Source organism: Zootoca vivipara, chromosome 14 (assembly GCF_965207765.1).
Source record: "Zootoca vivipara chromosome 14, rZooViv2.hap1.1, whole genome shotgun sequence".
Taxonomy (NCBI): Eukaryota; Metazoa; Chordata; class Lepidosauria; order Squamata; family Lacertidae; genus Zootoca; species Zootoca vivipara.
Genome location: NC_142597.1, coordinates 7,678,745 through 7,702,533, shown reverse-complemented (window position 1 = coordinate 7,702,533; position 23,789 = coordinate 7,678,745). Strand labels below are relative to the sequence as shown.

Below are 23,789 nucleotides of genomic sequence, written 5' to 3'. Positions count from 1 at the left end.
TGGTAATGGCCGTCTTGGTGGTTTACGTCCTAGGGCTTTGGAGGTGGAATGGCCGTTGTGGCTTTGGTGGGGGTGGTGGGGACGTCGGGGTAGGGCCTGGATCCTGGGGTAGGTGTGGCGGTGTCGGGATCTGTCCTTGGCCTTTGGGTGTGGAATGGCTGCTTTGGCGGTTGTTGGATGGTGGTTGATGATGTAACAATTTGGCCCCGCCCTCGGAGATCTGCCTTTCTATTGGATGCTGCTGGAGTCTTCAGAGCTTTTGCTGGTGATGTCTAATTTGGGCACCACTTTTTTGTGTTTAATCATTATTTTAGGTATGAAAGGCATAACTGCCAAGTATCCCATTTTTTGCGGGAAACCCCCGGATTTTAATCGCATGCGGCCACCACCAAGATGGCCACCGGGCATGTGTAGAAGCGACTTCCGGTGCCACTCTGCCCGATTTCCGGTGCCCACACATGGGCACAGTGGCACCCAAAATGGAGGCTCCCTGGCAGGTAGGAAATCCGGGGGATTTCTCTGATTTTTCTCCATTCAGGAGAACAGCGGGAAATGGTTACGGAGGAAGGGTGTCACATCTGCGCACGCAGTGTGAACATTTAAATATATATATAGACATTTATATATACGGTAGATAGGTAGATAGATAGATATAGTGTGGTAGTTTCACTTTTATGCTCCTTTAAAGGTCAGTTTACCGCTTTTGAATGCCTGTTTTGGCATAACTGTACAATAGAATCACCTGTCCATGTCTACTGAGCAGCAAAGCAAGCTCCTTAGAAGTAAATGGAACTTCCTCCCAGGTAAGGTGTGCACTGCTGACCCATTACATTTCTCTCCAGGTCTTCAAGGGTTACCCTAAACTGGTTGACGGAGGCGAAAGCTTTCCTGATCGGATGCTTTCGCGCGGGTTGCTTCTGCGGGTCTCGTTCGCAAGACGTCAGCAACGGCTGGTGACGTCGCCCAGAGGCAAAAACCCCCACACAAATCTTTCAGAACTCCCCTCATCCGGGAATGCTATAGCTGGCGAAACGCCTGTTTACGATAAGGCAGGGAGGAGGAGGCGTGTCTATGACAGGAATGAGATGCGCAGGCGCATTGCTTTCTCAAGGGGACTAGGAGAGAGTTAAGAGCCCTTAATGGCGGCGGCGCTGAGGAGACTGTTACACGGAGCGGAAGTGGAGCGGGCCCGACCTGAGCCCGAGCCTCCTCCGCCACCGCCGTGGGGCGTGGAGGGTCGCAGGTGCCCGCGGCATCGCGGCGGCGGCGGCAGCGAGAGAACGGTTCGGGCCGGCTATGGCGGCTCTCAGGTAACGGCCGAGTCCTCCCTCCTCTTTCCCCCCCTCCTTTTTACCAGGGTCTGTGACGTAGGCGGCCCCCCTCCCGGTGTCCGCGAGGCTTGAGCGTTGCCACGTGCGCCTCTCATCTGTTACGTCTCCTCTGCTGCTTCGACCGCCTTGGGAAGGGAGGGGGAGTCAAAGCGGGGCGAGAGGGAAGGAGGACTGGTCCTCCCGGGCCAGCCCATTGCTAAAAGGAAAATGTGTGCTGGTTAATGCAGGGCAGATGCATTGGCTTTTCCTCACTTCACGCTCAAACTGAACTAAGGACAGGCGACCTGGCTGGGTCCACATAAGGGAAAGAGGGGAGAGAAAAATAATAACAATCCGCTTGACACTAGTAAAATGGTAAGTCTTGTACTGTATAATTGTAGTCTCAATCCAGGCGATTCCCCCCTCCCCCCCTCTTACGTACTTAAAAAAATTGATTTGCCCTGCACTCCAGTCCAGTCCAGAACAGATGACTGCTATTGACTGTTCCTGCTCCTCAGGATTACAGTCTAAATAGCATGGCACAAAAGGAAAAGACGTTGGGAGGGAGGAGGAGGGTGGGAAGCAAGCCTGATGGCTGTAATAGTGATACTGTACTGGGTCTATGCTGCTTTCTGTCCTTTTAATTATGTGGGATGCCCCATCCTGTCCCCTTGCAAGCCGTCATTTTAATACATTGGAGCCACTTGTGTGCAGGTGGGAGGATTGCAAAAACTGATTAACAGTTTCTAAGGGCAGAGCTGTGCTATGGTGTGTGAAATTTGGCACAGAAACTGCTTTGGTCATCCTGTAGGATGGCCTTTGTCGGGAGAGAGATAGGGGCAATGTGTCCTTGTTAATTCTCCTCAGCATTTCAGCAGCTTTCGATACCATCCACCAAGGTATCCTTCAGAGTGGCTCTCTGAGTTGGGGGTAGTTAGGTGGCACTGCTTTGCGTCTGCTCTGGCCCTACCACTTGGATGGTTGCTCCTAGAGGATGTTGCTTGGGGAGTGCTTTTCAGCCCCATGGAGCCTTCAATTTTCTCCCCTATGCTATTTAACATCTACATGAGCAGGGTCATTCGGAGTTTTGGAATACGTTGTCAGCAATTTGCTGATGACACACAGCTCTACCTCTCCTTTACATCTGCAGGTGAGGCAGTGGATGTATTGGACCGTTATCTTGCCTTGATAATGAGAGCCAACAAATTGAAGCTCAATCCAAATAAGACTGAGGCACTGTTAGTGGGTGTTTCCCAACAGACCAGATGGTTGGGAGTTAGCCTGATCTTAATGGGGTTACACTGCCTCTGAAGGAGCAGGTACATAGCTTGGGAGAACTCCTGGATCCTCTGCTGTTGTTTGAGGCTCTGGTAGCATGGAGTGCCTTCTATCATCTTCAGCTGGTGGCCCAGTTGCCCTCCTATCTTGGCAGGCATAGCTTAACTTCTGCAGTCTATGCTTTGGTAACCTCTAGGCTAGATTACTTCAAAGGGCTGCCTTTGAAGACTGTTTGGAAACTTCAGCTGATGCAGAATTTGGCAGCCTTGTTGCTCACTGGGGCAAAACAGTTTGAGCATATTACACCAATCCTAACCAGACTGCTCTGACTGCCAATTTGCTTCTGTGCCCAATTCAAAGTGCTGGTTTTGACCTCTTGTTTTGACCTCTTGTTTTAAATGCCTAGGTCTAAAGCATTTTGAGGTGGTGTATCAAATCCTTCAATGGTTGTGTTGGCTACCAGAGGTGACCAGTGCTAGCTGTTCTGTGGCATGGTTTGGGGGAACAACTGCAGCACCATCTCAAAATGCAAACACAGGATTACATGTGTGAAAGCACCCTTAAAAGAGAACCTCATTTCATGTGGGATGTTTGCATTTCAGTGGAGAAAGTGTTTTGCTTTATTCATGGTTGTGTGGTGTCCTTTCTTCAGGTGGTTTTTTAACAATGTGATGATTTCAATCAAGTGATTTTGTCCTATGTATATTTTGAGGTGTTGTTGTTGTTTAGTCATTTAGTCGTGTCCTGACTCTTTGTGACCCCATGGACCATAGCACGCCAGGCACTCCTGTTTTGCACTGCCTCCCGCAGTTTGGTCAAACTCATGTTTATAGCTTCGAGAACACTGTCCAACCATCTCGTCCTCTGTCGTCCCCTTCTCCTAGTGCCCTCATTCTTTCCCAACATCCGGGTCTTTTCCAAGGATTCTTCTCTTCTCATGAGGTGGCCAAAGTATTGGAGCCTCAGCTTCATGATCTGTCCTTCCATGGATCAATGCCTTGTCGTGGCGAAGGGGCTTGAATAAGTCAGAGAAGCTATGAGCTATGCCATGCAGGGCCACCCAAGATGGACAGGTCATAGTGGAGAGTTTTGACTAAATGTGATCCACCTGGAGAAAGAACTGGCAAGCCACTCCAATATCCCTGCCAAGAAAACTCCATGGACAAAGACAACAGGCATATTTTAAGGTAGATCAGTCAAAAGGCATATTAAAAATAGGATCCTCCGTTTGCACATTTTCCTTGATGCACAGCATACCAACTTTTTTATTGTAGCACTTGTTCACACTGGTTAGTGTGCCAGGCATGTTTATTAATGTGTGGTTATGACTGTGGGAGATGCATGTGTCTCCAAAATATAGTCAAACCTGCAGTGAGAAAAGTGCTTAAGGCACCAGTCCTATTTAGTTTGAAGATGTGGCTGATTTGAAGCTACAGATTCACATATATTCAGTTAAGGAGTGTATGATATTACTTTTTTACCAAGAGCAAAATAAAGATTCTGAAGGATATTAATGTGCTTGTGCACATTGCTGGAATTGTGGGCTCCACTCCTGTCTTTCCTAGTCTAGAGTGGGAGGGATTGGCAACAAACAAGAGGCTGGCTTCTTGTTACATATGAACAGCACTTGCTGTTTCTCTCCTCTCCTCCCATGAGCAGTAAGCTAGGATTTGCTAGTGGTTTCTTGGCGGGGAACAAACCAAAGGCAATAGTTTGTATGTAATATGAAACCAGTCTCTGGTTTGTAATTTCCCTCCAGGCTGAGAAAACAGGTGAGAAAACAGGTAGGAATAATGGAGCAGTGAAGAATGCATTCACATTAAACCATAGTTTATTTGACCAGGAATATTTACGAACCAGGAAGCAAACGTTTTACTTGTAACCACACCGGAGGAGGAAGAGCACGAGTCTCAGGCTTGCCCTGACTTGTTCTCATAATACTCAACCACCCTTTCGTATTGTATCTGAAGCAACCCCAAACCAAGCTAGTTTGCTCTCATTAAAATTTTAATTGGCGTTGTTAACATATCTTTATAGTATCATAATGATACAAAGGTGCTGTATAGGCTTAATTATGATCAGTGCTTTGTACAGTGGTACCTCGGGTTAAGAACTTAATTCGTTCTGGAGGTCTGTTCTTAACCTGAAACTGTTCTTAACCCGAGGTACCACTTTAGCTAATGGGGCCTCCCGCTGCACTGCCGCTGCACGATTTCTGTTCTCAAAGTTCCTTAACCCGAGGTACTATTTCTGGGTTAGCAGAGTCTGTAACCTGAAGCGTCTGTAACCTGAAGCATCTGTAAACTGAGGTACCACTGTATATGGTGTAAAAAAAAAATCAAAACTGATAAATCATTTTGTGAAAAGACAGTTGCTACAAAGCTTTCTGGCAGGATTGACCTCTAATCTTGATTCCTTCCATTACTGTGTGTGATTCTTGTACAATGGCTATTTTGGGAAGACTGCTTTGTGTCTGTATTTAAAGCTACTTCTTCACAGCGATGCTTGCTGCACATGCATATAGGCCTTGGTTGTTGTAAGTTTCTACAGTGATTGGAAATATAATCACTGGAAAGATGAAGTTTTTCTCTGCTGATTTGGGTATATTTTTCCCAACCCAGATTCCTAGTTAGGTCATCTATATACTGTAGGTCATCTATACTGACTTAATAAAATAGTTAATTGTGTTTGTGGTATCTCAAGTACAGTACTGCAAAAAGAAGCCAGCATGAAATACAACAGTGCAGTTTTACCCACAGATTTGTATGTTGCTGTTTAATTACCAAGCTCTGATTACCTCCAGGTTCTACTGTCGTTCTTTGTATGTAGGACTGCATTTGAAAGCTATCCAGAAACTGCACTACATTCATAATACATTTGCTAGGTTACTAACTAGGAGTGGATGCTGGAAACACAATTTGCCGGTGCTTAAAGAGCTCAGCTGCCTTACAGTCTGTTTTTGAACACAAAAGTGCTGATGTTTAAAAGCCCAACATAGCATGTGACTGTATTCTTGAGTGAACATCTTCTGCCATATCACAATACCTATACAGTATACAGAGATCTTCCCCAGATGGGGTTCTCCAGTTGCCTCTGCTATCTGAAGCAAAATGGGTTGGCAACAGTGGAGGTTCCAGTGCCCAGCTTGTGGCTCATCTAGTGTCAATGTTGATGTCTTTTAGGAACATAGGAAGCTCCCTTATACAGAGTCATGCCGCTTGCCCTTCTAGGTTAGTACTTTTCACTGACTGGCATTGGCTTTGCAGCATTTAGGTCAGCAAATGTTTTCAGCCCTCCCTCCCTGGCAATACAGTACCAAGGATTGAACCTGTGACCTCCTGCATGCAAAGCAGATTCTTTACCACTAAGCTTCCGCCTTTTTAGGGGCCAAGCAAAGACCATCTTATTTTTCCAAACTTTTAACCTCAAGGGTATTTTATATCTGCTGGGATTGCTATTAATCCTGTATATTATTGTTCACTGTTTTATTGTTGTTTGCTGCTTTTGTTTATCTTGTGAAGTCTCGTAAACTGTCCTGGAAAAATAAATTTAAGGATTATATAAAAATATATAAAAATGTGTTAATATTTTGGGATTTTTGTACTTGGACACTTTTGAGGGGGTAGCTAAGCTTGGTTGACCCAACTTAATGTGATAGCCATAATAATATATTGGGATTTTTAATGATTTTTTAGCTTTCACTTAAAAATAAATTGTATCAAGAGGTGTGCAAGCAAGCTTTTCTGTAATTGCTCACTGAGATGTGAATATGCTCCTGCCTTCCAATGTTCTGGTGAGTGAATACAGTATTATTGGAAATGAGAACCAGGCCCTTATTTTAAAATTTTATAGCACCAGTAGGGTTCCTACAACAAAACATTGTCATATGAACAGTCTATTCTGGTTCAAGTCATACCATTCCTGCAACTGTCAGTTAGTATTCTGTGTACTAAAGCTGCTTGGTTTTCTTTTTTTCTTTAAAAACTTGGAATTTCTTTGTGTAGACAGTTTTCATCCTTGTCCCTGGGAATATTAAAAACAAAGTTTCTTAATGTGAATCAGAAATTGCTTATTTGGACAATGATATTAATCCGTCTACTATTTTTATATCTATATAAACGCAAACAGCAGTGTAAGAGGAATTATTTCTGTCACAACCACAGCAGGGCAGAAAAATTATAGCAGCCTGGCAGCTGCTATTTGCATTCACATCTAGTTTCACCCTGAATTTGAAGTAATAGCATCATTCCCTGCGTACTAACCCTTGCCTGAAATAAAGTTTGTTACTCTTTAAACTGCACCATTAACCACAAATTTTTAGTCAGGCTCAACCTGCCTCTCCACTGGGGCTTGGCTGATAAGACTAATCTGTACAGTATAAGAGGCTGGCCCAGCTACTTTTTGGAAGAACTGGGCTTTACAGTCATACTTCGGAAGTTGAACAGAATCCGTTCTAGAAGTCCGTTTGACTTCCAAAGCGCAGCTTCTGATTGGCTGCAGGAAGCCCCTTCGAACGTTCAGCTTCCAAAAGAATGTTTGAAAACCGGAACATTCACTTCTGAGTTTTGAGTATTCGGGAGCTGGAACGTTCGACTCCCAAGGTGTTCGGGAGCTGAGGTAAGATGGTATTTGCAAGAGAAAGAAGGAAGCAAAACTTGCTATTACTATAAGTCTGCTGAATATAGCTCCATTGCCATGAATTGGAAGAAAATAATTTTTGACCATGCATAGGTCTGTTGAAACCTTCATTAACAGTTTCTATATTCAGAGTCCTTTTAGGCTACATACAATAATTCAAGGAACTAGAAGATTCTAAGATTTTGATACATTTTCAAAACATGTTGATGATTTTCAGGAAGTGAATATCTTGTTTCTTTCTTTAGGAGCACCCCCCTTATCCTGGATATGGTTCGCATTACTGGAATTCATCTTCCAGAACTCCCTACCCAAGCCCATATTCTGTTGGACCAGAGCTCCAAGGCCAGGTATAGTCATAGGACAATTTGTCTGAGAAGTGGTCTCTCATGGAAATATTGGGTTATTGAATACAGAGTGGATGGCACTCCAATGTTAAAATAATGTTAAAGCAATGTTAAAGTTATTTTCATACTGACAAGTGGTGATCATTATACGGCTTACTACTCGTGGAAGACCTCGTAAACTACAGTTGTACCATCCTGTGTAGCTGTAGCATCCGGGTGTGAAATGCCATGACGCATCATGTTGCAGTGATGAAGGAGGACCTTTACACATGTTCCCTTGCCTTTCACAGCAGCCTGTAAAGCTCATTAGATGACCTGTCTCAGATTTCCTATTAAAAGATCTGTCGTACAACAGTGTAGTCTGTTCAGAAAAATATTGATACAAGGCTGCTTGCTCTGTACAGAACAAGTTCTTCCTTATCCAAAGTACCTGTGTGGTTCCTAATAAACCCTTCAAATAGTTCAAAAACATCTTGTTCCATTTGCTACTAAAGGCAGCCTTGCTGGAGGCTGGTGATATCCTTGGAAACAACTATATCTTAGTTTTACTTCTTTAAAATAAGAATACTAGTATAGGCTTCTTTGATAGGAGCATTAATAACTGATTCTTGGGGAAATAAGGATTGTAAAAAAGTTAGCATGCCTTAGGAATGATTAATACCGTTTAGCTTTGTCTTTGAGATCAAGACTTTAGTGCTATCATCTACATACATTCTGAAAGGATAAAATAAATTGCCCAAGCTTATAGCACCGTGTACCAGTAATACGCCATTCTCCTTTAATAGTCCTTTCAAAGTGCATTCCTAAGTATAAATATTTCATTTGTTGCCACCTCCCGGATGAAGGTTGTTATCTGATTACTAAATAACTTGCTAGAGTTCAGTTTGTAAATGTGCACTGAAGTTTGCTAATTATTGCTGGGCTATAATAATAGAGAAATGCTACATAAGGGCGATTGTGACATAGTGGCTTTGATCTGGAGAACTGAGTTCAGACCATGCTCATCAACCAATGGATTTAGGCAAAGTATCATATACATACACATTTATGTAAGCTATATTTGTAACTTGTGTACTAAATTATGTTATAAATGTTTTCCTCAAACATTTATTTTCCTTTTGGATTAAACAAGTGGGCCTGATTTTAGTACAAATCTGAGGCTATAAGGTAGATGAGCATTGTCTCATATTTAAGATATTTAAGATGGGAAGGGTTTAAGGTGAAGTTTGGGCATAGGCAATAATTTAAACCAGGGTCTTGGTCACAACTTTATACCAAATCTCAACCTAGCCAACCACATCAGCTTGTTAATAAGAATGAAACCATGCTGCCCACCTGCCACATTAAGTTTTTTGGAGGACGAGCAGGGTGCATTTTTAATATATTTTTAAAAGCAGAACTTGCTTCAGAGCTGGAGAACGTGTGACTTGAAAGCAACCAACCAAAATGGGTGGGAAATTGTATTCAGAACAGTGATGCAAGAAATTAGGTGATTGCAGAGAAAATCTGCAACAGTGTGCAATCTCTTGCAAGTAAGTGTTGTTCAAACATTTCCAGAAATCACTGATGGAAATATGGAAAATCTCTGCTCAGAGGCACTAAAACTTCCAATATATTCCCACTAGAGGGCACTTGGTGGTTTACCATCTCTTCGGCAGTGCGACCATTTCACATTTATTGAGTACTGTAACTCTGCAAGGTAGAGTACCAGGAGATGGGTTCCATCCTTTTGGGTTTACAATAGGAATAAGAGAGCTGTGGATTCATTAAGCCCAGATAACAAACCCTATGAAAATGTGTGGTCTAAATGACCAGGAATGCAGACTTCTCAGGATCTCTTGGCACTTGGCAGAAATCTGACAGCCAATTTTCGTGTTGCTTAGGTAAGCAGAGTCTGTACTAGCAGCTGTTGGAATAGAAATGCTGCCTTGCCTGGTTCCAAAGGGAATTATTGATGTTGAGGGATGCAACAAATTCTGCATTGAAACAGGATTGTGCATAGCAGGGCCCACACAGCATTCTATGCTACCTGTAACTGAAGGCCTGCATTGTCATTGTCAAGAAAAAGCTTAGTGAATGTGGCTTCTACATTCACTGCAGAAATGACACCTACTGAGCTTTATTTGTTAAAAAAATAAAGGAACCATCTTTGGCCCAGGATTGACAGCATAACTAGCTCTTGTCCAGGAGTTTTTGAGACATAATACTTGATTTGCTGTGCAATCAAGGTTGATTTTAAATAATTTACCCTCTTATCTTCTAGGGAATTGATCCTTCCTACACAAATGGTGTTTATGGCACTCCATACTCTACTCCTGGGACTGGGCCGCCATATTCCAATATCACACAATCAAATGCCTATTATTCCTCAGGGCATCCTCATGCACCATATTCCACAGAGTCTCCCAATGTATATAGATCACCATCACCAGCTTCTAACTGGAACTACCCACCACCAGACTGCCCAGCTGAAGGTTCCATGGTGAGGAGGCAAATACCAGGATATTCTCCTCCACAGGTAAGGATCTAGTGTGGGCTGGTGACATAATTTCATTGGCTGCATTGGCTGAACTGATTGGGTGCATCCTTCTACCATTGACATACAGTACTATTAAATTATTCTTGTCTTTAACATTCATAGACTTTAACCTGTTATGCCAGATGCTTATACAATCATCTCTTATAGCTCCAAAACATATAAGTTATTGTTTTTCCTGGTAACTATCTCCATTCCAATCCTTTGTAAGCTTACTTGGAGTTCCTGAGTTGATGGGACTTCCTTCCTAGCATTCATGTCTTAAGTTACAGATTATTTTGTACTCTCAGTATCCTGCATGAGCAGATACTTTTGAAACTAAACTCTTATTGCAAATTCCCTGCACAGGACAATACTTTAGTTTAGCAAATACAATGATACCTTGGTTCTCTGACGTAATCTGTTCCGGAAGACCGTTCGAGTTCCAAAACGTTCAAAAACTGAAGCGCAGAGGGCTGTCTGCAAATTCATTTGAGAAAATTAAAAAACATGCAGTGGAAGCTGTTTGACTTCTGAGGCGTGTTCGAAAACCGAAGCATTTACTTCCGGGGTTTCGGCGTTCAGGTTACGAAATGTTCATCAACGGAGACGTTCGAGAAACGAGGTACCACTGTATTGTGAAAAGCTACATATTCTTGCTGATATAGTGGTGGAGGGGAGCAGGGACTTGGCTAGGTGTCATATAGGCACAAACAGTGCTGTCTACACCCAGTGCCCAAACAATATTCCCTAGCCTGTCTTCAGTTTGGAACTGGTTAGAGAAGCAGTGTTTCCCTCCCATCATTTTATTGTACCCTCTGAAGCTCAGCCCAACTACAAGGACATTCCCTGCCTTTATTCATCAGCATGTTTCCGTGTGCTGCTCTGGTTCACTAGAAGCAGCTTTGTCATACTGTCCACATGACCTGGAAGCTGTACGCCGGCTCCCTCGGCCAATAATGTGAGATGAGCACCACAACCCCAGAGTCGGTCATGACTGGACCTAATGGTCAGGGGTCCCTTTACCTTTAAGTTGGAGACACAAGGCTTGAGTTTTTCTCACCACCCTCACCAAAAAGTGTGAACTCTTGCCTTGGCAAGCAGAATTGTGGATCCCTGCTTCTGCAGTTAACTGCCAGCTTAGTCTTATTTGGTGGGTCTCAACATTTAATTAATGTGTTCTCATAGGCTACGTGAAGAAACCATATCTTATTTTTCCTTCGGCCTGCAGACACCAAACTTTCCAGTTCCACCCTATCCGTATGGCGACTGCAATCACAGCATTCCACAACAGAGGCCCCCACCACCACCTCAGCCAAGACTTCAGGATACAAACTGGAGACCTCCTCTCCAGTATGGAATGCATCCTCCGTATGGTTGGTCTCCTTCATCAACAGGACATGGGAGTCAATATGTTGCAGAATCCTCTCCTCCATGGCCTCCTAGTGGAGTATCAGCTCCACATGCTCCAAATAACAATCCAAAGGTAATTTTTGAGGGGAGGCTATCTTTCCCCAATGCTTGTCCTCTGTTCATTGTTGGGAAGCTTTTTGTATCAATGGCTATTACATAAAAGCTGCTTCCTAACTAAAGAAACAAATAAGTTTATCATCAGTATTAGCTTATTTAATGGGCTATCTTTTGAATAAATTTGTATATGGGCAAAAGTATTGCTGTAGAAAATAGGATTATTTGTTTTAGATCAAAATGTATTGTAGCAAGCATCATATTTAGAAGAGCAATTGCGCCTAAGTGTGAGGGAAGAGAGAATATCTCTTAGGATGATGCCTACCACCTGCAGTTTTTAAGGCATCTGTATTTGGGCAGGGGGGAGAGAAATGGTGCCCAGTTAATTGGCACTGTTTTGGTCAATTCATAAGGTTTTTTTAATCTGCTGATTTGATTATGTTGCAGCCCAGTTTTAAATATGTATGTATGTGTGTGTGTGTGTGTGTATACCATACACACACACACACACCTTAATCATTAAAAACACTCTTATCAGCTTAAAATAAAATATACATGTAATAAGAGCAAAAAAGGAATTAACAATAATAAAAAATCAACATTATAAAAACAAAAAATGCCGAAAACAAGTAACACACACACAAAAGAAGAAAATTGAGTAAATATAACTGCCTTAACATTTATGAGTCGTTTTCCCAGCTAAAGTTCTTCTTGAAACAACATGTTTTGACCAAACCCATAAAACCATAAAGTGTCAGACTTTATGAAATTCATCTAAGAGTGTTCCACAGGGTGGGTGCCACCACCACAAAGGTCCTACTCCTTGCCGCCACCCATCAGGCTTCACATGGTTGAGGAATACAAAGTAGGGCTGATGGAACAGATATGAAGGGAATCACCCTGGAAGGTGGTGGTTCTTAAGGTACCTACATCTCATACCTTTCAGGCCTTCATACATGAACAAATCTTGAAGTTCTGGCATCCTTTGCTTAATGCAAGTAGTGAAGGAATAATTTGGTGCTGCTATATTAAGCTTATGTTTTTTTCTGTAGATCACCTTTCACCTCTAGCAAAGCCTAAAGTGGTAGGTGCTAGCCTAGTCCAGCTCCACCTTGATAAGCCATCTGAAATGGGAGTATAACTTTCTCCTCAGGTGTCTCTAAGCTTGGAACCCACAGGCAAGCTTTCCAGCCCTTAAGCCTCCCATTGTACTTGCTTATAGGCATACAGATGTGATCTTTTGTTGGTTTCCCAGAGCTCTGAATTGTTACCTGGACCTTCTTGGAAGGGCTGTGCTTTCCCTCTATGCTTGTTATTGTAAGGTACAGAAGAATAGTCTACATCATTATCACCTGGCCAACTTGTGCCCTTGTTCCTTTTATCAGCAAAGGGATTTTCTCAGCTAGGACATAGGCCCTCTTATGCTTCTGTAGACATTATAGCATAGGCAGATCTAGTTTGCATTTTCAGTAGGATAGGAGCAATTTCCCCCTTGGCTAGTGAAGTCACCCTTAATTAATTACAGGAGTGGGCAACCTTCAGTCCATGAGCTGGATGCAGCCTCTTGGTCATTTCTTCAAGGTCCCACTTCCCTGCTGCTAAGCTGTTTCTTGCTATTCAGTTGAGAGAGAAAAACCTCAAGAGCTTAGTCTGCCAAGTGTCTAGTATTCTCCCCCTCCCTCCCTTTTGGAACTGCTTATGGGTTGCAGGGCCTATGCAGGTCACCTGGGATTCAGGTTATTATGTCATTCCACATTGTGATGTCAATCTGACAGGCTCAAAGTGCAAGTCCTGTCCCTGGTGTCTTTCAGTGCTTGGACCTTTTTGCACTGACATCCTGAGCATGCAGACCTTACTGATAAGCAGAGAGGCAGCCTGGCAGTATTGGCAGCCTAGGGATCTGTGTGCACAGCACCTTTGCTGCAGGATGTGGGGTAATGGGATTGTTAGAGTTGGACACCATGTTGAAGACTCTTGTTTTTTTCTTTAGGACTCTTATAACCAATTGGAGCAAGGAAGTGACCAGCAGGGCTACTTTTCTGAAGCCAATAACCTGCCTTCTGGGACCATGAATGATTACAAGCCGGCACAGTTTGATACTAAGCCATCTGCTTCCAACCCCAAAGTGCAGTATAGTGCGCAGCCCCAGCTGTATGATAATGTACATAGGAAACCATCTGTGACTGCTGACCATGGACCAGGATCTAAAACCAGTATTCAGACTCCATCAGAGACACCAGATGTGCCATCAGGCATACAAAAGGTTATGCAAGTTATGGAGGGGGTTGAGCAGTTGGAGGAGGAGGTGGACGAATTTGTAGGAAAAAAGACAGACAAGGACTACTGGCTGCTGGAGGAAATGCTGACCAAGAAGTTGTTGGAGCTGGACTCTGTGGAGACTGGTGGTCAGGACAATGTACGGCAGGCAAGGAAAGAGGCCGTTCACAGAATCCAGGCCATACTGGAAGAACTGGAAAGAAAGGGGCTTTAATGTAGGTAATAATCCTAAGGCCTCCAGTCTTTGAATTCCCAGAGATATCTAGCTTTGTCCGATTCTCAGCCCTCTTTACCACCCAAAGCAATAAGTGGGGACTTGCATTTTAATTTTAAAATAACACCACTGGTTAGTTGGTTGTGACTAAATGACGATTTCAAACCCAAAGTCTTGGTGATCCTACCAATGAATGCAGGAGAAGGGATGAAGTGCTGACCCTGGTGACCGAAGACTTCAGCTATAGCAGCCTCCATGGATATTGCCACATTTTTCCAGCCACAGAAGGAAAACACTGGGTAAAAGACATTTTGGTACCAGAGCGTGCATCTCTGAAGAGATCTCTTGGAACACCAAGGACTTCAGCTGCTCAACTAACATGCCAAAATTCGTAAGGTACAAAGACTTTTCAGTCGCAACCCAGTGCCAGTAAAACCAAGACTTCGTCTCCCTAGCTGCTGCTCTTGTGTATTATTTCCGCCTTCCTGACTCCTTGCCATATAAATTGTGTAGTGTTTGGTAACTTTTTTGGGTACTTTCTGTTAAAGTGCAACCATACAGTATGGCAGCCAAAGCCAATAGATGTTTTATGCTATATTTTCTCCTTTATCATGCAGATATAATCCACAATGCTTTTTCATGAAGTAGGCAGAAGGAAATGCTTTGATCATTGCAAATAAGAGACTGATTGTAGGAACTGTGGGCCAGAGGCATATCAGGACAATTGTGCTTAATTGTGATGTCACTTCATATGTTGCAGTTTTTTGTATTCCACTTTTAATCTTGTAACTGATTCAGTATGATCAACTCTATAGGTGGCAGGGAAGGCTACTGCTGTGAATCTTTTAACTCCTCACAAAGTGGTTGTTGCTCCAAACACAAGAAATAAGCCACTTAGTTTTAAAACATACACTTATTGCAAAGCATCTTCAAGTAAGAACAGTATTGGTGTATCAGATCATTAAAAATGAGTAAGAACAGTATTGGTGTATCAGATCATTAAAAATGATAAATTGGGTATTAAATGAATTGTGCAGTGTTCTGTTTTGAGTGACCAATTTTATGAGCGAATGTATATATACACATTCCCATGCCTGTCTGTATAAATGAGATGGGCATATATAATGGCACAATGGGATTACACCCTGGATACACTAAAGTTGTTTCCTGTGGCATGATGCTTGGTACGTCTTTCTTAAGAGAAAGTATGGCCTGGTTTTTAATACTTGGCTACTGAATTGAGTGTCTATGAATTTGTGTAGTCCATCATAATGCCCAGTTGCACCGTTGGCTGTCGTGGCAGTGAGTTTATGAAGTGTCAGAATATTATGTTTAGATTTGTTGGGTTTTATTTCAAAAGGTTGCACCACCTTTCTTCTATAAGTAGTGTTTGAGGGGACACAAATGTCTGTGGCCTTGGTAACACCAGCATGATGAAAAACCATTAGGTAAGCAGTGTGGGTGGCAAGAGATCGAGACAAGCTGTTTAAAGGAGAGTAGGTGCTTCAGAGAGCAGGTTGCCAAACTGCTCTCTGAAGTGTCACCCACCCTCATTTAAAAGGGGTTGGGTGAGCTGTGTGAGGATAGTTGACAGGGTTGGTCAGGTGTGTGTGGGAAAGGGGTTGGCAAGCAGGGGCATCAAGCCCTAGTATATACATAAATATTTGTTAGCAGCTTGAAACTTTTACTACAAGGCAGTACAGTAAGTGGTGTTAGTCATATGCAAAGATGTTGATGTATAATGATGTTGCTAAAATGAGCTGTGCTTGTTCTTACTGCTTCTAGAATGATGGATTAGAGCAGGCGTGGGAGAACCTCGGACCTATGAGCCGGATTAGGCCAGCTGGGTTCCTAATTTGCCTGCAATGTTGTTTTCCTTACCAGGCCCATAACTGGTGTCAGTTCTAGGGCAAGAAAAGTAATGGTTGCAAAGGAACCATTGGGTGTGGTAGAATCATTTCTCTGCAAGCAGGGCTTACAGTTGGTGCCGAATTTAAATTTAGTGCTGAATGTAAGCCTTTTGAAGGTGGCAGCTCCCATGTGAAGAGTAGCTTCTTGTTAAGAACCCTGAGAATTCCTGACCCTTTGAAAAGAAAGATTCCTGTGGGTGTGCATAGCATAAGGAACAAGCTAATGGCAGAGTTCAGAAACTGCAGGCAGATCACTTAAAGCACATTCAACACTCCTTTAAAGCACACGTTTCCCCAAACAATCCTGGAAACTGTTAAGGGTGCTGAAAATTGTAGATTGGGAGGTGGTTGTGGTTGTTGGTGGGGCCAAATTGGTCACAAGACGACATTTGAGAGACTGTTGGCAAGTTGGAATCCAGGGGGTACTCTGGGGCTACATTCCTGTTCCTTCAGGGGGAGTGCAACACTTCCTATAACATGTGGCACACTAAATTCCTGGACATAGGAAGCACTCACCCACAACACTTCCAACTTAACAGGATTCAGCCTCAGTTTGTTGGCCCCTATCCAGTCGCATCACTGCTTCCAGACATCAACACCTTCACAGCCTCTCCCAATTCTGATGGAGAAAACTCTTACCAGCATACTGACACTGCTTTGAATTCCTCAATGAGAGCTCCCAACCTTTTCACACACATATTGTTGTTGTTGTTTAGTCGTTAAGTCGTGTCCGACTCTTCGTGACCCCATGGACCATAGCACGCCAGGCACTCCTGTCTTGCACTGCCTCCCGCAGTTTGGTCAAACTCATGTTCATAGCTTCGAGAACACTGTCCAACCATCTCGTCCTCTGTCGTCCCCTTCTCCTAGTGCCCTCAATCTTTCCCAACATCCGGGTCTTTTCCAAGGATTCTTCTCTTCTCATGAGGTGGCCAAAGTATTGGAGCCTCAGCTTCACGATCTGTCCTTCCAGTGAGCACTCAGGGCTGATTTCCTTAAGAATGGATAGGTTTGATCTTCTTGCAGTCCATGGGACTCTCAAGAGTCTCCTCCAGCACCATAATTCAAAAGCATCAATTTTTCGGCGATCAGCCTTCTTGATGGTCCAGCTCTCACTTCCATACATCACTACTGGGAAAACCATAGCTTTAACTATACGGACCTTTGTAGGCAAGGTGATGTCTCTGCTTTTTAAGATGCTGTCTAGGTTTGTCATTGCTTTTCTCCCAAGAAGCAGGCGTCTTTTAATTTCGTGACTGCTGTCACCATCTGCAGTGATCAAGGAGCCCAAGAAAGTAAAATCTCTCACTGCCTCCATTTCTTCCCCTTCTATTTGCCAGGAGGTGATGGGACCAGTGGCCATGATCTTGGTTTTTTTGATGTTGAGCTTCAGGCCATATTTTGCGCTCTCCTCTTTCACCCTCATTAAAAGGTTCTTTAATTCCTCCTCACTTTCTGCCATCAAGGTTGTGTTGTCTGCATATCTGAGGTTGTTGATATTTCTTCCGGCAATCTTAATTCCGGCTTGGGATTCATCTAGTCCAGCCTTTCGCATGATGAATTCTGCATATAAGTTAAATAAGCAGGGAGACAATATACAACCTTGTCGTACTCCTTTCCCAATTTTGGACCAATCAGTTGTTCCATATCCAGTTCTAACTGTAGCAGAATTGACCCTCATGGGACCCCAGAGTCCAAAAAGCATGTCAGATGTCCCTGAACTACAACTCCCATTAGCCCAAGAAAGTATGACCAATAGCCAGCAATGGTGGGAGTTGTAGTTCAGCAACATCTGGAGGGTCATAGGTTCTCCATACCAGTCCTAAATATTTGTATTTGCATGTTCAATGGCAACTAGTCACGATAGCTACATATTGCCTCCAGCATCAGAGGCAGTATGCCTCTGAATACCATTTTCTGAGAAACAAGAGTGGGAAAATGCTAATGTACTCATGTCCTGCTTGCGGGTTTCCCATGGGCACCTGGATGGCCACTATGGGATCACACCACTACACTAGATAGATGTCTGGTTTAATTCACCATTTCTCTTATGTTCTTGTAATATTGATACAAATTTACAACTGTTTATAGTTCCAGGTTGTAGCCTATGCTAGACCTATTGAAAGCATGAGTAACATAAGTCAATTTATTTCAGTGGGTCTATTCAGAATTGGACTAGCATGGAATACAATAATCCTTCGTGGACTTACTGTTGTGTGATGTGGTTTATGAGTATGTGTTATGTAAAACAATGTCTTAAATATCTTGCACTAGCTTATGGGTCAAACGATCATTTTTTCACCCAACACTTCATGGCGGTCCGTTTATAACTGTGCTGAGACCGTTGAGCAGAAAGATTGTGCAGCGTCATGCAATTCACAGACTTGATTCTAACAAACTGAAAGAGCAGCAGGGTTGCCAAAAACTGGTCTGGGACTGATTTGTTTTGAAAGCTATGAGCCTTTGTGAATGAATGGATGGCAGTGAAACATCTTAGAACTAACTGGTACCTTTTATGCAACTGCCCTGTTGCAGTAACCCTAAGTGGCAGCACAGTACAGTGAAAAGGGCATGAAAATTGTGCATTGTTGGCTGGTCTTCAGATCCTTGTAAATGAGGGTTTTATGACATCATCTACATCAATTCCATGCCAGTATGTATTAGCACAATGAGTTTGCCACTCATTGAATTTCTGACAAGTAAAGACCCATCTTGCCTTTGGGTGTGCGTGGAAAGAAAATGGATTTATTTCCCGCTTTTCCTCTCAATAACTCAAGATGGCTAACAAGGGAAAACCATAAATCAGCAGTGTAAAACAGCTTACAATGGCCTTCCTCAACTTGGTGCCCTCTAGATGTCTTGGAATACAGCTTTCATCAACACACTTGGTGAGAGTATAATAAAGGATATAGCAGACCATCAGAAGCGAGACAAGATGGGCTTCCACTGGGAGTTCCAAAGTCTAGGTGCAGCTACAGAAAAAAGCCCTTGCCTTGTTCAGAACTAAGCCTGTTTCTGGGAATGCTGGGAACGCAGTTGCCTTTAACTGCAAACTGAATCTCATTTCTTTGTCCCTGGTTGGAATACACAAGAGGGCATCTGAAGATAATCTCAATAGGTAAGTAGGCTCATATGTGAGGTATCCTTTGAATATCCCAGTCCTAAATGGTTCAAAGCCTTTAAAGCTTATTACCGGCACTTTTCACTATTGTCCAGAAACAGATAGGAAGCCAGTGCAGCTGCTGTACAAGGGAATTACATGCTCCCTATTTTCAGCTCCTGTTAACAGCTTGGCTGCCGCATTCTGGACAAGTTATTTCTGCGCATACAGTGGTACCTTGGTTTAAGAACAGTCCTGTTTACAAACGATTCGGTTACACACTGCAAAACCGGAAGTACCGTAGTGTCCCAGTTTGCGAACTTTACCTCAGTCTAAGAACAGAATCTGAACAGTGGAAGGGCACTGGCGGCGGGAGGCCTCATTAGGGAAAGCGTGCCTCGGTATAAGAATGGTTTTGGTTTAAGAACGGACTTCTGGAATGGATTAAGTTCGTAAACCGTACTTCAAAGGCTATATGTAAACTGTACTTCAAAGGCTATATGTTGAGCAAACTGCAGTAATCCAGATGTGATGTAACTAAGGCATCTGTCATTGCCATGGCCAGATCTGCAGGCTGTTTTATCTCCTGCCTCCATGTTGCAAAATAATGCAACCACTCAGTGGCGAATGGTGCCGCTTGCCTGCCCAGGGTGGCAAACGCGGAGGCACCCTGCTCCCGTAGCAACCTTACGATCCGCTGAGTAAGTGGCAACTCGTAAGGCTGCCATGCACGAACAGCGCGCGTAAGGCTAACCTGTCCGTGCTGCTTTTCGCACACGGCAGCCTTACGAGTTGCCGCTCGTAAGGTTGCCGCGGGAGCAGCAGCGCCAGCCCGGACTGCACATGTCTGCACATGCGCACACCATCCCATATGGATGCTGCACATGTGCAGTCAGTACGCGCTGGTGTTGGCGCATGGCGGCCCCATGGGCCGCCGTGTGCCAGTACGTACGGACTGCACAGGCGGACTGTCCAAGGAAGGGACAGAACATTTCCTCTGTCACGTTATTCTACTCCCCAGGTTCAATTTAGTCCAGTCACTAGGGAGGGAAATGTTCAGAGCTCTGCTGCTAAGACTTGTGGTGTGTGGTGATGGTAGAGACAGGCAGTGAGCAGTTATGATTGGGCTTAATTCCACCCAACTGCATTAGAAACTTGTACATGCAAAGGTAGAAGAAAGGTATATAACTTCTACTCTGTACCTAAGTTAGCCATGTATATTAATTTCAGTGGATCTACTCTAAGTATGACCAGTGTTGGATACAATCATATATCAATATGTATATATATTTTAATGTATCACACCTTAAGTAAAACTAATGTGTCCATTTTGTTGACTATTTCTGATGATTTCAAATAATCTTCTAGTGGAGGATGTGTGTGCATGTGGTCCCTGATAATATCCACCTTTCTGAATTTCAGAGCCCCCTTTATATGCCAAGGATGCAGATTGGCTGGAGTTGGGTTCTATCCGAAAAATATCAGGAGCTCATGAAAAAATTCTATATAGGCAATATGTAATAGTCTGGTAAGCCATTAACTCTTCTCCGTCTGTGCAGATAAGGTCCAACACAGTTGTCATTGGTAGGACTTTGGGCTGAGACGGTAAAATGATCTATTTTTAGAAGGGTTGTGAATTGTCTTGTGGTTGGAAAAGGAAGATTAGCATCAAATTGCAAAGCATTTCTTTCTAAAATGGGCTCCATGGATCAGAAATAACAATGTGTTGTGCAAGCTGTATTTGTCAGCAGTTTAAAGTATACGAAGGGTCAACAATGAGGTAACTAACTGAATGCAGTTATTTTTTGAAACTTTGAGGGAATTTCCTAAGAGAAGGGTGATATTAGGGGTTATGTTGATGTTGGACCAAACCTGCTTTAGCCTATCTCTTCTTGTCAACAGATTGTGGGTGCTGGTACCTCAATCCTGTCGTAACTCTGTAACTCAGACTAAGCCCTGATGGCAAGAACCAGACTTTGCCTCGGACTCACAAACTGTCCTAAATTTAGGGAAATAGGCTTGTACCCAATGTTAGTTCTACTCAAAGGTAGACCCAATGAACTAATGGACATATTTAAGTCCACAATTTTCAATAGGTTTACTCTGAGTAGAACAAACATTGGATACAACCCAGAAGATGCCATATTGGTCCATCTAGGTCAGTATTGTCTACAGCAGCCCTTCAAGGTTTCAGGCAGTTGACATTCCCAAACCTATCTGGAAATGCTGGGACTTTATGCATGCAAAACAGCTGCTCTACAATAGGGCTATAACCCTTCTCCAAATCTGCACCTCTGATTTGGGATGGAGCTTTGGTTTTCCACACCAGGCCAATGAATTCCATCTGAAAGCCTATGGCAGTACATGGAAGCAACAGCTGCACACCATCCCAACATTTCACAAAAATGGGGATGATTGCAACATCTTACTTTCCACACTAAAAATATTGCCTAGGCTTCTCCCTTGCATGCCATGTTACAGAATGTGGTTCTCTGCCTGCTGTATTGGTTTACTTGGAAACAAATGCCTTACTGCGGAAATCAGATTAAACATGGGTTAGTGTTAAGGTAAGGAGAAATTTGATTCAGATCATATTTAAAGATGAGACTACCAAATCTGCACAATAGAACCAAAACAGAGCAATCCTCTGAAATTCACACCTATTAAAATTCTGTAATGTACTTCTCCAACCAACCAATGTTCATAAAAATGCCTTTATTAGAGGAAACTGCATTAAAATGTATTATCAATTAAAATACAAAAATGTGTTTAGGAGAAATTTGCACTAAAATACCAGTTTCATGAGGATTTTTATTTTATTTTTAGCAAATTGCTGCAGAAATGTGGAAACCGAATTTAAGATGGGAAAAATGTGAAACTGACAGATCCTTCCATCCCTATTTATGTGTAAACAATCATGAAAGGGAGAATAGGGACATGCTGCTAAGCCCCACCCTTTCCAAAGCATGACCATCATCCATCGTATTTACAGATCTGCACAAGTATAAGGGCAAAGGTCCAAAATGCAATCAGGGCCCCTCTATGAGTAAAGGAGACATTCTGTCACAGACCTTTGCCCTGAAAGTCATAGAGGGCTGTAAACTTGATGGTGATATGCCAGAGGACACACACGTTCCTTGTCTATTTGAATGCCCTCAAATGGTTCCTGTCTTCCATGGATTCAAAAGCTCAGCAAGTGAGATGTTATTTTGGTCAAGCAAAGAAAAACAGACCTGCTAGTTCAGCCCAAAGGCTATTCTGTTCCCACAATGGCTAGTTTTTGGGAAGCCCATAACCAACATATAAGTGAAAAAGTCCTCTCACAATTGGGGGGTGGGGTGGGTGACATAATTGTCCTATGCTTCCAACAATTCGCAATGTACCTCTGAAGCTGGAATGAAGTGGTTTGGACACAATACTAAACCATGAACAAGCCTGTTCTTATCTCCCTCTTCCAGAGTGACTTAGAGCAGTGTTTCTCAACCTTCTTTGAGCCACGGCACACTTCTTCCGTGAAAAAAATCACGAGGCACACCACCATTAAAAAAGTTAAAAAATTTAACTCTGTGCCGCCCTATATTATAATTATGACTGTAAGAAACACTTGCCAAATATTGCTTTCCGGCGGGTTAGCGTTGTGTATTGGCGGCCGCCAGGCTCGTTTGCACTGAGCTTTGGGAAAGAGGAGGAGAAATATTGCTTTCCAGCGGGTTAGGGGTGTTTATTGGCGGCCGCCAGGCACGTGACAATGTAAATTGCCCTTCTCATCGCCGCACGTCGCGGCACACCAGCCAGCGTCTCACGGCACACTAGTGTGCCGCGGAACAGCAGTTGAGAAACGCTGACTTAGAGGAAGCAGTCAAGGTATATACTTCTGTTTTCAACTGAGTGCAGGCTATTTTGTCTAAACTGAGTCCAACTGTGGTTAGTTTTAACTAAGATTTAGCTGAAACAAGTAGGACCAGAAATCACATTTTGTTACAACAAGCCAGTGTATATTATTCTTTTGTCCTGGTTTGGATGAAAGGACAAAATGTGGTTAGTTGAATATAGAGATGTTCCAGCTCTATTCCCTGAAGCACTGAAAGGGAAGTGGAATACGCAAGTCTAAGTGTCAGTCACATAATGTTTGTTTAGCATTAAGGCTGCTCAGAGTCTCTGTATAATAGCAGGCTGTGCATACACATGCATTTTATGTATAACAGTGCAGGAGTAGGGAACCTGCAGTCAGTCCTCCAATTGTTGGGGCTCCAGTTCTGATCAGTCCCAGCAGTCTCATCAACATTTGGAGGGCCAAGTGCCCCCCCACCCCGTGCTAGAGACAAGATGACTCCCCCCACAAAGACTTAAGTGCTAGACAGCAGGTGAGTCAAATCCTGCACCCAAGTTTAGCAGCTCTTACAATCAGCATTTTAACAATGAATTGTCCAAAGGGCAAAAAGCTAGGGACCGGAATTTCTTGAAACAAAAGTATGGGTTGTCTTTGGGTAACAGGACTTGTTGGTTATGGTTGTTGGTTATGGAACTTCCCCAGTTCCATATGGTTGTATGCTAATTTTGTGGTGGTGCAGCCTTTTTATTGTTTCAGCTGTTAATTGCTTGTATTTGTATTTTATTGCTTTTAATTTGTGAACTGCCCAGCAGAGAATGATTAACTGGATGGTATATACCCCACCCCCAAAGGTTGCCCTGAGCTCCTTGGAGGAAGGGATATAAACATAATCTTATTGAATGAA

The 23,789-nt window shown here is 43.2% G+C and overlaps 1 protein-coding gene and 1 long non-coding RNA gene across 3 annotated transcripts; both read left to right on the top strand.

The window, feature by feature from the left end:
- The first annotated feature begins 1,100 nt into the window (after positions 1-1,100).
- On the top strand, positions 1,101-15,068 carry BAG4 (BAG cochaperone 4). Of its 2 annotated transcripts, XM_088657910.1 has the most exons (6): positions 1,101-1,310; positions 1,559-1,685; positions 7,472-7,573; positions 9,834-10,088; positions 11,317-11,571; positions 13,543-15,068. In XM_088657910.1, the coding sequence occupies exons 2-6, from the start codon at positions 1,683-1,685 to the stop codon at positions 14,041-14,043; spliced, it is 1,116 nt and encodes a 371-aa protein (XP_088514036.1). In that variant the 5' UTR covers positions 1,101-1,310; positions 1,559-1,682; the 3' UTR covers positions 14,044-15,068. The 2 variants fall into 2 exon arrangements, with proteins under 2 accessions (XP_088514036.1, XP_034995503.3); XM_035139612.3 differs by lacking the exon at positions 1,559-1,685.
- A 3,867-nt stretch (positions 15,069-18,935) lies between these two features.
- On the top strand, positions 18,936-21,063 carry LOC148683475 (uncharacterized). The gene is made up of 3 exons (XR_015947063.1): positions 18,936-19,071; positions 20,476-20,581; positions 20,956-21,063. It is a non-coding gene; the product is annotated as an uncharacterized LOC148683475 (long non-coding RNA).
- Positions 21,064-23,789: the final 2,726 nt, after the last annotated feature.

Bases quoted from the DNA above. Each gene is read 5' to 3' on its own strand.
- BAG4 (XM_035139612.3), top strand. From the start codon at position 1,140: ATGGCGGCGGCGCTGAGGAGACTGTTACACGGAGCGGAAGTGGAGCGG. The intron at 7,574-9,833 runs GTATAGTCATAG...CTTATCTTCTAG, and splicing joins GACCAGAGCTCCAAGGCCAG to GGAATTGATCCTTCCTACAC. The intron at 10,089-11,316 runs GTAAGGATCTAG...TTCGGCCTGCAG, and splicing joins CAGGATATTCTCCTCCACAG to ACACCAAACTTTCCAGTTCC.